The 15,246-nt window shown below is 37.9% G+C and overlaps 1 protein-coding gene across 2 annotated transcripts in view; it reads left to right on the top strand.

Moving 5' to 3' along the window:
• BPTF (bromodomain PHD finger transcription factor) overlaps positions 1–11,491 on the top strand; it is a 131,736-nt gene extending 120,245 nt beyond the window's left edge. For both annotated transcript variants that reach the window (XM_068976675.1, XM_068976676.1), the window contains 4 exons: positions 478–670; positions 1,601–1,685; positions 4,994–5,180; positions 10,500–11,491. In XM_068976675.1, coding sequence (XP_068832776.1) covers positions 478–670; positions 1,601–1,685; positions 4,994–5,180; positions 10,500–10,536 — 502 coding nt within the window. In that variant the 3' untranslated portion in view covers positions 10,537–11,491. The remainder of the gene's footprint in view (positions 1–477; positions 671–1,600; positions 1,686–4,993; positions 5,181–10,499) is intronic.
• The last annotated feature ends 3,755 nt before the right edge of the window (positions 11,492–15,246 follow it).

Raw genomic sequence — 15,246 nt, 5'->3', positions numbered from 1 at the left:
GACTTGTTTGGACTTTTATCAGTGTTTGAAATGGTGCTTTATTGCAGGTTAGTAAAACACTAATTTGGGAATAAGCTCTGAGACTCTGTTATTAGCTTTTAGGATTTTGAACTCCCAGTTGGGTGGCCAGTACCAGCTTCCCATTTGATATGGTATTAGTTGAAAGATTTTTGTCTTTATTTTGTTTTGAGCTTTAAAGTCAATTAAATGTTCTACTTTTTTTTTTTATCATATTGGTTCTTCAATTTTGACAGTGTTCTTAAACCTTTAATGCTTGTTCTTAACATCGGAAATACTAAATTAACACATTGGAATGTCAATCTTCAAAAGTGTTAAAATAATTATAATACTAAAACTATTTTATATCCCAGGGTTAGAATATTTTCAGATGCATGTTTTTTTTTTTTTTTTTAAGTAAATTATAAGTCATGTCATCCCATCTGTTTTGAACTCACATTTCCATTTCGGATCTTGCAGATTTTATATTGGCTGTGATCGGTGTCAGAATTGGTACCATGGGCGCTGCGTTGGCATCTTGCAGAGTGAGGCAGAGCTCATTGACGAGTACGTCTGTCCACAGTGCCAGTCAACAGAGGATGCCATGACAGTGCTCACGCCGCTCACAGAGAAAGATTATGAGGGTCTGAAGAGGGTGCTGCGTTCTTTACAGGTAGGAAGCCACTCTCATTGAAAGATGAAGTCAACCAGCATGACCTAGGAAACACTTCTGGGGGTTGACCTTTCCAATCTTCAAGGACCTGATTATTTGCCGACTCCCAGCTGAAGTGCTCCACAGAACTCAGCCCTCCACATGCCATTGTCATGACGTTGACCAGATCCACAGGCTAGCTCAGCTGTTATCTAGCTAATGCTCATGTTTAAAATGACTGATTTTTTTTTTTTGCCCAAATTTTATTTTTAAAGAAAACTACCTTACTGTTAATACCATCGATTGAGAAGCAATTTGATTAAACTCTAGTGAGATACAAATGCTTATCTAAGGCTTTGAGGCAAAGCCTTCCCTCCCTTATTAAAAATAAGAAGGAGATGGGGGTGCCTAATAGGATTGCCAAGTATTAGAGATGTATTCCAGACATAACGCTAGATCAACACTGTCTCCCGTGTCATTATAATCAGAAACATTGAAAGAACCGAAGCAAGAACAGTAGTCTCATCATGTGGTTGCATCTTACTTAACTTCATCTCTCTGCCACGTCCTTCACCTACAAAAGTAACCGTTCCCCACTTGGAACCCCTCCCACTCCAGTTTAATAGACGTGGTTGCAGTGGCAGCATGACTAAGTTGGCAGGTCATCAGGTAGGGACCAGAGGACAGATTCCTTGACTCCTAAGCTAGTGCTCCACCATCCCCCCTCAGGGCAAGGTCCCAGGCCTCTGAGCACCATTATTATAGAGCATGTTCGTTTGAGATCATTTGTAACTGGAGCAAAAACCATCCCAAGTATAAATTTCATCCATCAAGTTTAAAACTGACTCTCCAAGTTTAAGGGCTGACTGATGCAGTAACTCAGATGGGAAGCTTAGATGAAATTTTTATTTCTCCCTGACAGTAATGATGCCTTTTTTCTCATCAATATAGGCCCATAAGATGGCCTGGCCTTTCCTTGAACCAGTGGATCCTAACGACGCACCAGATTATTATGGTGTTATTAAGGAACCTATGGGTAAGTGCTTGAGTTGAACTTGAAGTTTTTTCAGAAGTCTAAGCAGCTATTTCATTTTTCATCCATGCAGCTGATACATCATGAGGCTGTGTTGAGCAGGACTGGTGGGAGTCTAAACTGGTATAGTCAGTGGTAGGATAAATGGGGAGTACATGTTGTAGTTCAAGGGTATATAGCTTTGGACCCAGCAGTTTCATCCCTTAGGATTTATATACGCACACGTGTTGTTCATCCCAGCAGTGTTTATAATTGCAAAAGTACTGGAAATGAAATAAATGACCATCAGGAGAAAAGCAGCCAAATCAAAGGATGAGCAGAATACTCTGTAGCTGTATAAGGAGTGAAATCCTTGAATAGATTGAGGTCGTTTTGAACCTCTCATCTTTCTTGTCCTCTCTTCCTCCTCTTTTCCTGAAGGCGAACAAAGGTAGAAATCCAAGAAAATATGGCTTCATTGCCCAGAAAATGAAAGTAGTAATAAGGAACAGCTGCAAGTGACTGTATTAAGATGAACAGCTGCAGGTGATAATTATATTAAAAATAGTTTATCTGCAAAAGAAGTTATAGAAGTTAGAACATACATAAAAGCTTCCAGAACTACCAAAAGATTCATTCTAGCTGATGAAAATATTCCAAGAGCAGCTAAGCCTTTTAGATGCATGCACTTTAAACCTTTTCCTCCCTGAATGCTCTCACATTTTGGTGTGTTCTTTGTGTGTGTGTGTAAATTGAAATCATATATATTTTTTAAAAGGGAAAAAATTGAGATCATGTAGTAAATGTGTCTGGCATTCATCTTCCTGTCATTAATCTTCATGCTGCTGCTGCTGCTGCTAAGTCACTTCAGTTGTGTCTGACTCTGTGCGACCCCACAGACGGCAGCCCACCAGGCTCCCCCGTCTCTGGGGATCTCCAGGCAAGAACACTGGAGTGGGTTGCCATTTATTTCTACAATGCATGAAAGTGAAAAGTGAAAGTGAAGTCGCTCAGTCGTGTCCGACTCTTTGCAACCCCATGGACTGCAGCCTACCAGGCTCCTCCGCCCATGGGATTTTCCAGGCAAGAGTGCTAGAGTGGGGTGCCATTGCCTTCTCCGATATCTTCATTAATCTTCAGTAACAATTTTAATGGCTTTATATAGTTTGTAAATTGATTATGCCTTAACTTATTTAACCACAGTTCTTTCCTTGAAGAGCTAGAATGTTTTCCTTTTTTTTAAATGCCAGCCAGATAAATAGCATTTTATGTAGGTATGTGCATAAAGATAATACAGGTCTCCCAAATATACTGTTGAAAGAAAAATGAAAGTTACAGTGTAATTGTTAGGTTTTAAGCCGTAAGCAAGTGTGTTTTCTCAGGATATGTACATGTATTTAAAGGTGCATAGAAAATGTCTGGACAAACATTGACTAATTTGAAAATAGTTTCTTCTGAGGGTATGAAGGAGCCGACAAGGTCAGCAGCTTTTGGTTTCTTAAATGGAGTTGTACACATGGATCACCGTGTTCTGTAGCATATTTTGTAAACTTGTCAGTCAGTAGCTTTGTTACATCAGCTGTGGTATAGACCCAGATTGTTCTTAATTGTATGAAGTTAAGATAATCTATTTAATCACCTCCGCGAAAATGGGTTTTTTGGGGGTTGTATGCAATTTTTGCTACTATAAATGACACTTCTGTAAAACACCTTTGTGCATCTGTGCTGTTCTTGTTTGTTTTCTTAGTAAAAATTTCTAGAATCAGAATTTCTCTGTCAGAGGGTATGTATACTTTTTAGGCTTCTGATATGTATTTTCATATTATGCTTTAGCAGATTGAGCCATTTTCCACTGATGGCATATATCTGTACCCTTTTCTCTGCACCCCTGAAGACACTGAGCATTATCACTCTTGAGAACATTTTTTTCTTTGCATATATTTATTTCAAAATGATAGGTTAAAGGTGCAAACGCAGATGTTACGGAAATGTAGGGAGTAAAATGTAAATTACTACCATTCTCATCCTCCTTTAAAGATAGCCTGTGTTAATAGTCTGATATTATGATTTTTAGTTTCTGTTAATTTGGACAAAAAAAGGACTCTCTGTTTTTGCCTGTCTTCAGTAAATAGTGATGTTCTTACTGTTTGAACTTTTTCTCTGTGAGCTTCCTATTTATATATTTTGCCATTTTGTTCTTGAGATATTCATCCTCTTGTCAGTGTTATTTAAGGGGTAGTTATATTCTAAGGATATTTAAAGATTTATGGTAATTTTTGGTCATAGGTAGTTTTTAATATTTTTTAATTCAAATCTATTAATCATTATGAATTCTACTTTTAGAGTTGTATTTTCAGCCTTTCTCCCTACCCCAGATATATAAAGACTTACCTATATATTCTCCCAATACTTTTTAAATTTTTTTCCAATACTTTTTTTAAAGGAATATCAAACTAAATAGAAATCATAAAATGTCCAAACCCTACTCACATACTTTGTTATAGCTACTCAATCAGTGGTTGCCTGGAACTTTAAAAAAGTCTGAAGATGGTGCTTTCGTGGTGGGCTGTGTCAAGCGTTCACTCTTCCTGTACAGCTTACATAACCTGCACAAAGTGATGTACCCAGATCTTGTTTGGAATTTATCAGACTGGGTCCTTTTTTACAGTTGTTCCTGTTTATACTTTTTCCCCCTACCTGTATACACTGTAACTATCAAAGATATGTATGTGTGTGTATTAAAATATATGTATAACGTAAACTTGCCATTTTAACTACTTTCATATGCATGGTTCAGTGATTGACTACATTCGTTTTTGTCTTTACATTTTAATCCACCTAGGATTACTTTGGCATATAGTATGAGATAGAATTTTTCTTCAAATATAGGTAGGCAGTTGTCCCAACCCACTTTATTAATGAGTTCTTCCTTTCTCTGCTTACTTGAAATGACATCCTCAACATATGTAAAATTCATATGCTGAATACAGTCAGGTCTGTCCCTGTTTTGAATTCAGTTCCATTAATGTTTGTATCATCTTGGACAGTGCCACACTTTTCATTATCACAGTTTTATGATGTTTTAAATTCTCATAGATTAAGTCTTCTTCCATTACTTTTATTGTTCAAATGTTTCTTAGATGCTCTTGAGCTTTTATTTTTTGAATGAACTTCAAAATTATTTTCTCAATTCTAAAATAATTATTATTGAGATTTAGTTTTGAAATTGTGTTTATCTATCAGTCCTGTTCTTGTTTGTCAGAACTGCAGGCAGTATTCACATGGGAATGACCTTAAGGTTTTGAAAATCTTTTACATTTTGTGTTTTTAAGACCTTGCCACCATGGAAGAAAGAGTACAAAGAAGATATTATGAAAAGCTGACGGAATTTGTAGCAGATATGACCAAAATTTTTGATAATTGTCGTTACTACAATCCAAGTGACTCTCCTTTTTACCAGTGTGCAGAAGTTCTTGAATCATTCTTTGTACAGAAATTGAAAGGATTCAAGGCTAGCAGGTAAGCAGAGGTGTTCAGTGCTCTGAATCAACTCAACTCCTGATGAGAAATGGCTAGATTTGTGTATGATCTACTTAAAATTAGAGCCACTTTCTAAAATTCAAAAAACATTTATCAAATGCTTAAAGAATGTAAGATGTCTTAAATGCCATGGGGCACATACAAAGATAGTAGTAAGAGTTCTTGCTCTCACTAAGTTTACAGAAGTATGAAAATAACTGTTCTATAGGATAGAGTGAGGGGAAGACCATAAAGAGGGGATCTTAGCACATTCTCATTCATTTATGTTTGTGATGTCTTTGAAATCATGAATTATTTTATTTTTCTGGAATTTTTTTCCTTGGGCCAAGACTAGACTTTAATTCCACAGACTTTTTCTTCGAACCTGTGAAAGTCACTCAGTCATGTCTGACTCTTTGGGACCCCATGGATTATACAGTCCATGGAATTCTCCAGACCAGAATACTGGAGTGGGTAGCCGTTCCCTTCTCCAGGGGGTCTTCCCAACCCAGAGATCGAATCCAGGTCTTCCACACTGCAGGTCATTCTTTACCAGCTGAGCCACCAGGAAAGCCCCTTTGAATCTATAAGTTAAGTCACTCAGTCGTGTCCGACTCTTTGTGACCCCATGGACTGTAGCCCACCAGGCTCCTCCGTCCATGGGATTCTCCAGGCAAGAATACTGGAGTGGGTTGCCATTTCCTTCTCCAGGGGATCTTCCCAACTCAGTGATCGAACTCAGGTCTCCCGTATTAGAGGCAGACGCTTTAACCTCTATAGTAACATATAAAAAGCATTGAACAGCTGCGTATGGTATTCAGGTGCTTTGACCTCATGCCTTCTGTTTCTTCATTACCTGCTCCTCCCAAGCCCATGACTTTCTTCTTCCCAACAGAGGCCCATTTTCCTTTTCTTTGAGAGCAGCCACCGGTCTAGTCCTGGGATTCATTGTTCACTATCTCCCATCCACCAGCCCACTAGTTTGATCCTTCCTAAGTAGTCATAGGATCTACCTTCCCTGGGTAACTCTTGGCTAGGCTGGGGCCTGGGCACCTGTATTATCTAGTGAACTCCCAAGGGACTCTGCATACCAAAGTGTAAGAATCTCTAGTCATTTTTCTTTGAGGAAAATCTTCTGGGTTTCTCTCCTCCTCCTGTAACAAGGTAGACTGAGACCTGTACTTCAGAGTCAGTCTATTTAAAGTTAAAGATAGGCACAACCCAATCACTTTCTCAGCAAAAGACTCACAAACTATAGGCAAAGCAGGATGGAAAGCAAGTAGGGAGACTTTGTGAACCACGAACCAAGAGAGTTACAGAATCTCTAAAACCTTCCTGCTTTTATTGTTGCCTATGAACCCATTAGCTGGAAAACTTAAAATGGGAGAGGACTTACTGAATATGACAGAGTCCCCAGGAAAATAATAATAAAGGAAGAAAGAGAGAAATTCAGAGTGGTGAAAAGAATATGGTAGAAGTCAGTCAGCTGATGAGATTTCAGCAAATCATGAAATGCAGCAGACAGAAGGGCACTGACTGATGGAGGCAAGCAGGCTGCAGCCAAACTCCTCCAGCAGGCTCTTCAGCAGACATGACAGCCTGCTGACTGGTAGGGCACCAGACAGCCTTCAACACACAGAGTCTGAAATAGGATCGAAGGCAAGAGAGTGGGAAGAGAGAGGGTTAACTGAAGATCTGTATCCAGGCTGCTGCTGCCAAGTCGCTTCAGTCGTGTCCGACTCTGTGTGACCCCATAGACGGCAGCCCATCAGGCTCCGCCGTCCCTGGGATTCTCCAGGCAAGAACACTGGAGTGGGTTGCCATTTCCTTCTCCAATGTATCCAGGCTAGTCACCCTCATTGACCAGTGTGTAGACCTTGTAGGAGGCCTGAAGAACTGGAAGAACACTGGATTTTTCTCCAAAGAAACAGAATAAACCATCAGCAGAGAGCTAGAGTAGACAGAAGAGAATGGGACCCAGAGTAAAATCCCCTGATACTTGAAGGATCAGCTCCCCTTATGCTAACACTGGGGCTCTCAACAGGGTAATTTGCTCACCCTCACCCTACAAGGGATAGTTAGCAATACCTGAAGACACTACTGCTTGTCACACTTGGAGATGGTAAGTGATACTGGCATCTAATAGGTAGAGGCTGGAGATGCTGCTGAACATCCCACATTTGCATCAGACATTGCAGCCTTTACAGCAAAGAATTATCCAGCTCCAGAATGTCAGTGGTGTTGAGATTAAACACTGTGATCTAAAGCAAAGCCTGCCAGTTAGTAAGCTGCATACATATGCATAGGGTTCTCCAGGCACCCGTCAAGTTTGTGAACTTACTCTTAAGTGGGAACAGACAGTCAGGGATAGCCAGATACGTAAGGAAAGCCTGCAGTGCAAAGGTGAAAGGTCAGGGTGTAATAAAAAAAGATTCCAGAGAAGTCAAAGGAGAACCTTAAAAAACAAAGCAAGCCTCTAAATCATGTCCCAAGAGAAATTTTAGAAGATACTGTATCTGTAAAATGGTGAACAGGATATTAGAAATAAAGAATAATCTGAAAAAAGAGTAACTAGAAATTTTACAAACTTACTGTACACATTGAATCAAGACATTCTCAATGTAAAGAACAAAAAGACAAGGAGGTGAAAAATATGAAGAAAAAATTGTTATGGGATATCCAGTATTCACTTAGTGGAAATTTCAGAAGGAACAGAGAACCAGAGGAGAAGAAATTATCAGAGGACTACTAAGAAAAATTTCCTGAGCTGGTGAGATGCAGACAACTTTGTATCTAAGCAAAGCTGGTTTGTTCAGCAAATGGTTGTTGAGCCACTGCTGTGCATCAGATATTGAATATAGCGGCTTGCCATGGAGCTCCTGTTCTGTGGGACAGGGAGGCGGAGCTGGGTGGGGCTGTGGAGGCATGAGAATGGTTGGTAAACGAGTAAGCCAGCCGGACAGGTGGGAAAAGGTCCATTACACGTATCCATCACTGGTTCATTCCACGTATCCGTAACTGGTCCATTCCACATATCCATAACTGAAATCTCCAGATGCCAGGGATAGAAGAAGCTCTTCTGAAAGCTTCTAAAGAGGTTAAAATTCCTGTAAAGTAATAGGAATTAGACTGGTATCAGACTTTTCTCTAACAACACAGAACTCTAGAGAGTAATGGAAGAATATAATCGAAAAGTTTGAGGAAAGATGAAATCCGTGTCCAGCCAAACAGTCACATGTAGAGGTGGAATAAGTATGTTTTCAGGTCATATAAGGACTCAGAGCTTCTTTCCCTTGCATCCTTTCTTAGCAAGTTATTTTAAGATGTGCATTAACAAAAAAAAGAAGAAAATAAAAAAAACGAAAGACCTTGAATTTCAAGAAAGCTGAGAGAATGACTCTGACCCAGAGTGACATTTGTACAGCAGGCCCATGCAGCTGGCACGGCAAATTGAAGCAGGAGAATGGAGCACTCCCAGAAGGGATGTGTCTGGAGGGAAAAAATGATTCATACATTAGATAACTTAAGAATGTAAGGGGCGGGGCGGGGGGGGGGAGAAAGGCAATCAGAAACTCCATGAAAGGAAAAAAGTTGTATAGGTTACTAAGAATGCCCTCTTAGGAAAAGAGTAGATGCTACAGAGAAAAATATTTATATAGTCACAATAATGTAAATGGCACATTGATTTCCAGCTTTTATAATCAGTCTGCAGACAAAGGGTGGAAAGATTTAAATTACTGAGAAATAAAAGTTGTACTCAAGAAGGGAGAAGGGAAGATGGTTACACAAGCCCAGTTCTCATTTGCTATAACAATTTAAACAATAGGAAGTTGGTAAGTAAGAAATACCAGGGTAAGAAATCTCCCTACCCAAGAACTGAAAGTTCCAAGGAATTCTCAGGCAGCCCAGACTTCAGGTTGAAACTTACTATAATATAGCCCTCTGTGCTTTGTGCTTCCTACCTTATGTAGTTTATACTGCAACTGAATTTCTGAAACTGCTTTTTTTTTTTTTTTTCATTGAAAAGGCTTTAGTTTAGCCTTTGGTGGAAGCTGGGGGATTTGAATCGCAGCCGAGTAGGGGTGGTAGCAGCTGCTGATGAGATGGGCCTGCTACAAAAGTAGAGAATTGGGGACAGGAGAGGAGACATAAAGGCTGGGTCTTCACAGTGAAGGGGCCACTCAGGAGAGCTTGCCCCCTGAGTACTTTCTATAACTATTTAATTATATTCTAGCTGATATGATTTTTATTGAAGAACACAGAAGTCAACTGACGACTTTACCCAAGTCTTGCCTATGTTTAAAAAAAAAAATGTGAAGTGATATTAGGGAGCTTTTGTTGAGTTTAGGGCAGAATGAAACATATATGTAGCCAATCTTTGAAATTTTATTTATTGATGGATTTCCAGTGTTTCCTTTGCCATATTTCCCCCATTTTTAATTTGCAATCTCCAGCATTATTTTTGTAACTGTTCTTTGTTACAATTCATCATTTTTATCATCCGTGTTCTTTCTTTTCTTACAGATTGTGATATCTTTAGTCTGAATTTTTAACTGGAATCAGAACTGGATGTTGGGGTCACTCTTTTCTTTTATTGTACCACGTGATTACCTAATTCAAAATTGCCCCCCAGAGTTCAGATTAGTTAATATAATTTTTTTAATGTTTAAAAAAAGATGTATAGTAGTATAAACAGTTCATTCTAGCAGCCATGTTGAACAATGTATTTAAGAATTGTAAACTCCTGGAAGACTGTATTTATATACACTGTTGCAATAGTACCTACTTGATAACTGTACAGTAATTTGGTTTACTAACAAAAGTTGTTAATAAAACTGTGAAACTAGAAAGGAGACTTTCTGAACGTTCATAGAAAAAACTGTGATTTTAATACTGTTATTTCTCTCCTTTTAGTATTATTTTCCTTCAAACTTCCCAACTCAGTGTAAATAAGCACACACACGCATAGGTGTACACATCTTTTACCACAGTGGTAATGCTTTTGTAAATGTTTCTATTTGTCCCTTTGGCTAAAAATGTTGTATTGGACAAATATATATATATATATATATTATATATATATTCCTTTTAAAAAAATATTGGCTTTTTCCAGTGAATTATCATGTTTAGTGTACCGTGAAAAATTTTAATATTATAGGTTAAAAATTTCTTACTTGTTTTCATATATTTGCTTGCCAAGGGCGAATGAAAGAACATGGCTGCTTTCCCCAGACAGACTGACCTTGGCATCCACAGAAAGCATCATCGTCTTAAAAAATGAAGGGTGCTTAATTGTTCCCTTTTTTCTGTATTCTGTAGGTCTCATAACAACAAACTGCAGTCTACAGCTTCTTAAAGTTCAGCGTGTTAACCTAACATAAAACACAGCAAGAATCTGGTTGTCTGAACTATTTTAAAATTAAGGAGCCAGATGCTTTTAGTCAGGTTATCCTGACAAGACTTGACCTAAACTTCGTTTTTATTGGTCATAACAGTCCAATTATATTCTTGGCCAATTTTGTCCAACGGACAAGGGAAAAGCAAAGTCAACGACACCATTATCTTGTCAAGATCAAATGGTTTTACTATTGTGGCAGAAGCGGGAAAACTTTGTTTATTGAAAAAAAAAGAAAGCAAGAAAAAAAAAAGATAATATGGGGTCAAGTGTAACTCCATGGAAATGCCACGTCTGCTCTTCAGTGAAGAAGCTGGTTTAGAGTCTCGCAGAAAACTTTCGACTGTATTTATTTATTGTTGCAAAAAAGACGCTTTTTTATTGCTGCCCTCATTTGTCAGCTAATTATTTTTTCTTATAAAATCCAGCCCCGGTTACATGTAGTCCATTCTGTATCTTATCATGATTCCTGTAGGTAAAAGTACAAGACGACCTCTAGATGTCTTTTCTTTCTATGAAAGGAGCTGCTATGTACACATGTGCACACACACACACACACACACACGCACAACTGGGAATCAACAGTGAGTTTATTGTTCATAGTAGATAAAAATTAAGCTTGCATAAAGGTTGGGCTAAGTGGTCCTGGACTATAGACTCTGTTGCCTTGAATATAACAGAACAATTTGTCATTTACTCTGCACCAGGCTAAAATGAGTAAAATCTATTTGAAGGTATCTTGTTTGTAAACATTTGTCAGATTCTAATTTTTTTTTCTTTTTGTATTAAAATTCAACTATGGATGTATATGAAACAAAATAAATGGAGATCATTTTTCTCCCACAGATGGTGTCTTTGAATGTGCGCTAATGATTCTCCGTAAGCCTTTTGAGGGGAAAGGGAGGGCTGCAAGGTAGAAAAATAAAAAGGCAGAAGGATCTGATTGTGCCTGGATTTCTCCAGGGCAGTAGTGCTCCTAAATTTTACAATTCCCAGCCCACTGTCATCATGTCAAGGAAAAATATTCAGCGGTGCTAATCCTGTTGCATCAAGTGATCAGACTGATTAAAAAAAAAAAGATAATGTGACAGAATATACTTTGCCTTCATCTGTACGTTTTTATGATACCAGGCAGATTACCCTTTACAGACTGCTGCTTACATTTTATGAAGGGCATTTTTTTTTAATGACTTCATCCTTTCTGTACTTGTTGGTTGGTTGCGTTGTTTGGGGTTTTTTTCCCCACATAAGAAAAAGTAGTGTAAGCAGTAGGGGGAGAGTGGAAACCTCAGAGGAAGATGTAGTTTGCATGTTTTCCCTTTCAGTGTTTTAATCTTACACGTCATATTTCTACATTGTCATAATCACTTCTGTGAGATCTGCCATAGTTGGTTTATGCAGCTTTGCAAAAATTTTACTAGATTTTGCACTAATTCATATTAGCTTTGTCCTACCAGGTTCTGGAATTTTATCTAATTGTTGTTTTTTAAGTTTCCTCTGTTTAATATCACCCTGCTATGCAAAACCTTCCCAGACCTTAGTTTCTTAAAAGAAAGACGTTACTACAGTTCCCAATTATTTCTTATTACAGGCTCAGGTGTACAAGTTATTCTGGGTTAATGTTATCTAATGAAGCCCATTCCTTTTTGTACATAAAAATGTCACTTATACTTACAAACTAAGGAGACTAATTGTTCAACATTGAATACATGGAAACAAAGTTTTTGCTTAAAATATTAACATGGAAGTACTCAAACATAGGTTATTTTGTCCTTTTGCTTTTTAAAAAATGTTACATATTGTATGCACTGTGCTGATGCAAGAATCCTACATTTTAATGAATTATGAAATTATTTTGCATCTCACGTCACAGTATTTCTGTACTATTTATTCATATATATAGATATATATGGGCTTAATCACTTAAAACGTTGCGGCAAGAACTTTCCTATCTGTAGGCAATAGATTGCTATGTTTTTAACAGACTGTGGCAAATTTAAACAGCAATTCTTTTTGTACGTAATAGGACATTTCATCCTAGAAAAATAAAGTAATGTTTTTGACGTTGGATTTGGTGCAGTTTCTAATGAAACAGTGGTTGGTTGGTTGGTTAATATATTTTCTGTAGATGTTGACATTGCCAAATTGTACAAAAATGGTAAATTTTGTGGGAATCCTTGGACCAGGAAGATGTTAATTTCATAAGTGTATTTAATAGTATAAAGCCTCTTGTGATTTCTATCACCATATAAATACATAGACATTTTATAGTTTTATCAACTACAGAGCTTTAGTCTTTGAAAAGTAATTTTTGGGAAAACACGCCTTCTTATATACACATAATAAGTTTCAAAGCTGCTTTTCTATGAGTATTTGATAAGCTTCTGCTACTCAATAAAGTATACATGATGCAACTATTTTGCTTTCAATAATCCAAGTACTAGAGTGCACATTTGTTATACTGTTAGGGTTTTTCTACCCAGCCTTTGGATTTGTGTGTGTGTGTATATAGATATATGTTTACTTTGCATCAACAATTTCCTTGACTAGAAGTATTTTCAGTGCTTGTTATATTTCATCTGCCAAGTTCACAAACCTTGAAACCATTTCATACAAAAGTATTTTCATAATATTGGTAAGGTTTTTTTCCTCCTACCCAAACTCTGCAGGATTTGTATTTTAGTTCATGTCCTGTGGTAGTTAAAAAGTGAACTTTCAGAGATATTTTCTAAAGTAAAACAATTACTTTTTTATATTTCAAGTGGCCTAGAGTGTTATTAAAGAGACGCTGAGATTTGCTGTTGTTTGTAATCTACCTTCCTGGAATCTGCAAATAAAAAGTTCTTTCCCTGTTTCTGTTCATTTGTTAGGCAAACTCCCTACATCTTTGTGTTTCTGATACTACAGAGCCTGCGTGATGACCTCTTAAATCTACACACATAGCCTCATGACTGAGGCCATTACCCATGAGTGTCAGATTTCGTCCTTAAAATGAAAATGGTGGCCTCTCAGGAACAAAGTAATGTCTTACAAGTACTTGGGGAAAGGTTGTTAGTGAATTGAAATACAAAGTACTTTTGGATACTTGGAATAAGATACCACAAAAGACATTTCTTAGAAGATCACACCCCTCTTAATCCAATTTGGACCAGATTCAACTGAAGAAATAAGTGCTTTAGTTTTCCCGTTGTAGAAAGTGGGTCAGTTTTTGGTAGTGGTGGTTGAGTTGCTAAGTCTTGTCCACCTTTTTGCAACCCCATGGACCCCATGCCTGCCTACGCTCCTCTGTCCATGGGATATCTTAGGCAAGAATCCTAGGAGGGGTTGCCATTTCCTTCTCCAGGGAATCTTCCCAACCCAGGGATTGAACCCATGTCTGCTTAGCAGGTAGATTCTTCACCACTGAGCCACCTGGGAAGGGTCAGGTCAGTTTTTAGGTGTTTGCAAATACCTAAACCTTTGATGAACCTTAAAAATTATTTTGAGAAAAACATAAACAGTGCCAAGTGATGTCTTTAAGAGTTAAAAGCTAGTACAAAAGTGTATATGTTTTATGAACCTTTCCCTATCAAAAGAAAAACACTTTTTTTCTGCTTGAGCTCCAACAGCTTAATTGAAGGAGGAATGTATTGAGTTCCTCTTGAAGGCAACAGAGTATTGTCCCCAAGATCCTTTCGTCTCTGGAGCACAAACCCATGTACTAAGAAAAATCTTATCAACAGGACAGAAGGGTTCGGAACTACAGTCAATTTGCAAGTTAAAATTTTCCATAAAATTCAAAGATTGTGTCCAAAGTACTGATTAATATTGAGATTCTCTGTAAACTTTTGCCTAACCTGGAATTACCAGTCTGTTCTTTACTACCTCCCATCCATATCCCCACACATACCACTTTTCGACCTCACCTGAGCCTCACTCGTCTCACTGCAAACTTGGTCTTGAATGACTGCCTTAGTTTTAACAGGCAGTTTCTAAAAAGTTGACATGCTTGTGTTTGCCACAATAACCTTGTGACCTCTAAGTGACATGTGTGATTTCAGAACTTCTCAAACTGTTAACAATCAAACCCTAACCCTCAGTCTTAAATAAAAGTGATTTTCCCCCTCTCTTTTAAACCAGAGCTATTTATAACACTTCCCTTTATACTCTAACATCTGACCATCCAACTAATCATTTATTTGGTCACATTGTAATCTTCCCCACTATGTTACTCAGGATCACCACTTAGCCATTTGACATTTACAAGTATAGCTTTGGTTTTTGTGACTGGTGCTACTTCTGTCTTAGTTAATTTCTGTCCTAAAGAAAATTAATCCAGAAGCTTTTCATTCACTGCATATGCATTCACTGTCAATGGTTCATGTAATAATGCAGTGGATTCCCAAGAGGCAATTCTGGGATAATTTTTAATAAGCTTGGGCAAAACTCATTCTCAGCAAACTCTCTGAAAATCCTTTAGTTAATGCTTTACGACAGAATACTCAGAGCCTCTTGACTTTTTGCCTCATTTGGGACAAAAAAGGTAACAGTATCTTATCACAGGCAGATATGTTTTCAGCTGTATAGTCACTGCTGTCCTGACATCCTGTGTGTTATGATGCTTCTCTGAGGCCATTACAGACTGACGTAGCTTGAATCCAGTGCATCTCCTTGGAAAGCAAATGTGCTGTT

The sequence above is a fragment of the Capricornis sumatraensis genome, chromosome 8, assembly GCF_032405125.1.
Source record: "Capricornis sumatraensis isolate serow.1 chromosome 8, serow.2, whole genome shotgun sequence".
NCBI lineage: Eukaryota > Metazoa > Chordata > Mammalia > Artiodactyla > Bovidae > Capricornis > Capricornis sumatraensis.
The sequence above is the reverse complement of the archived record's forward strand: the minus strand, read 5'-3'. Positions and strand labels throughout refer to the sequence as shown.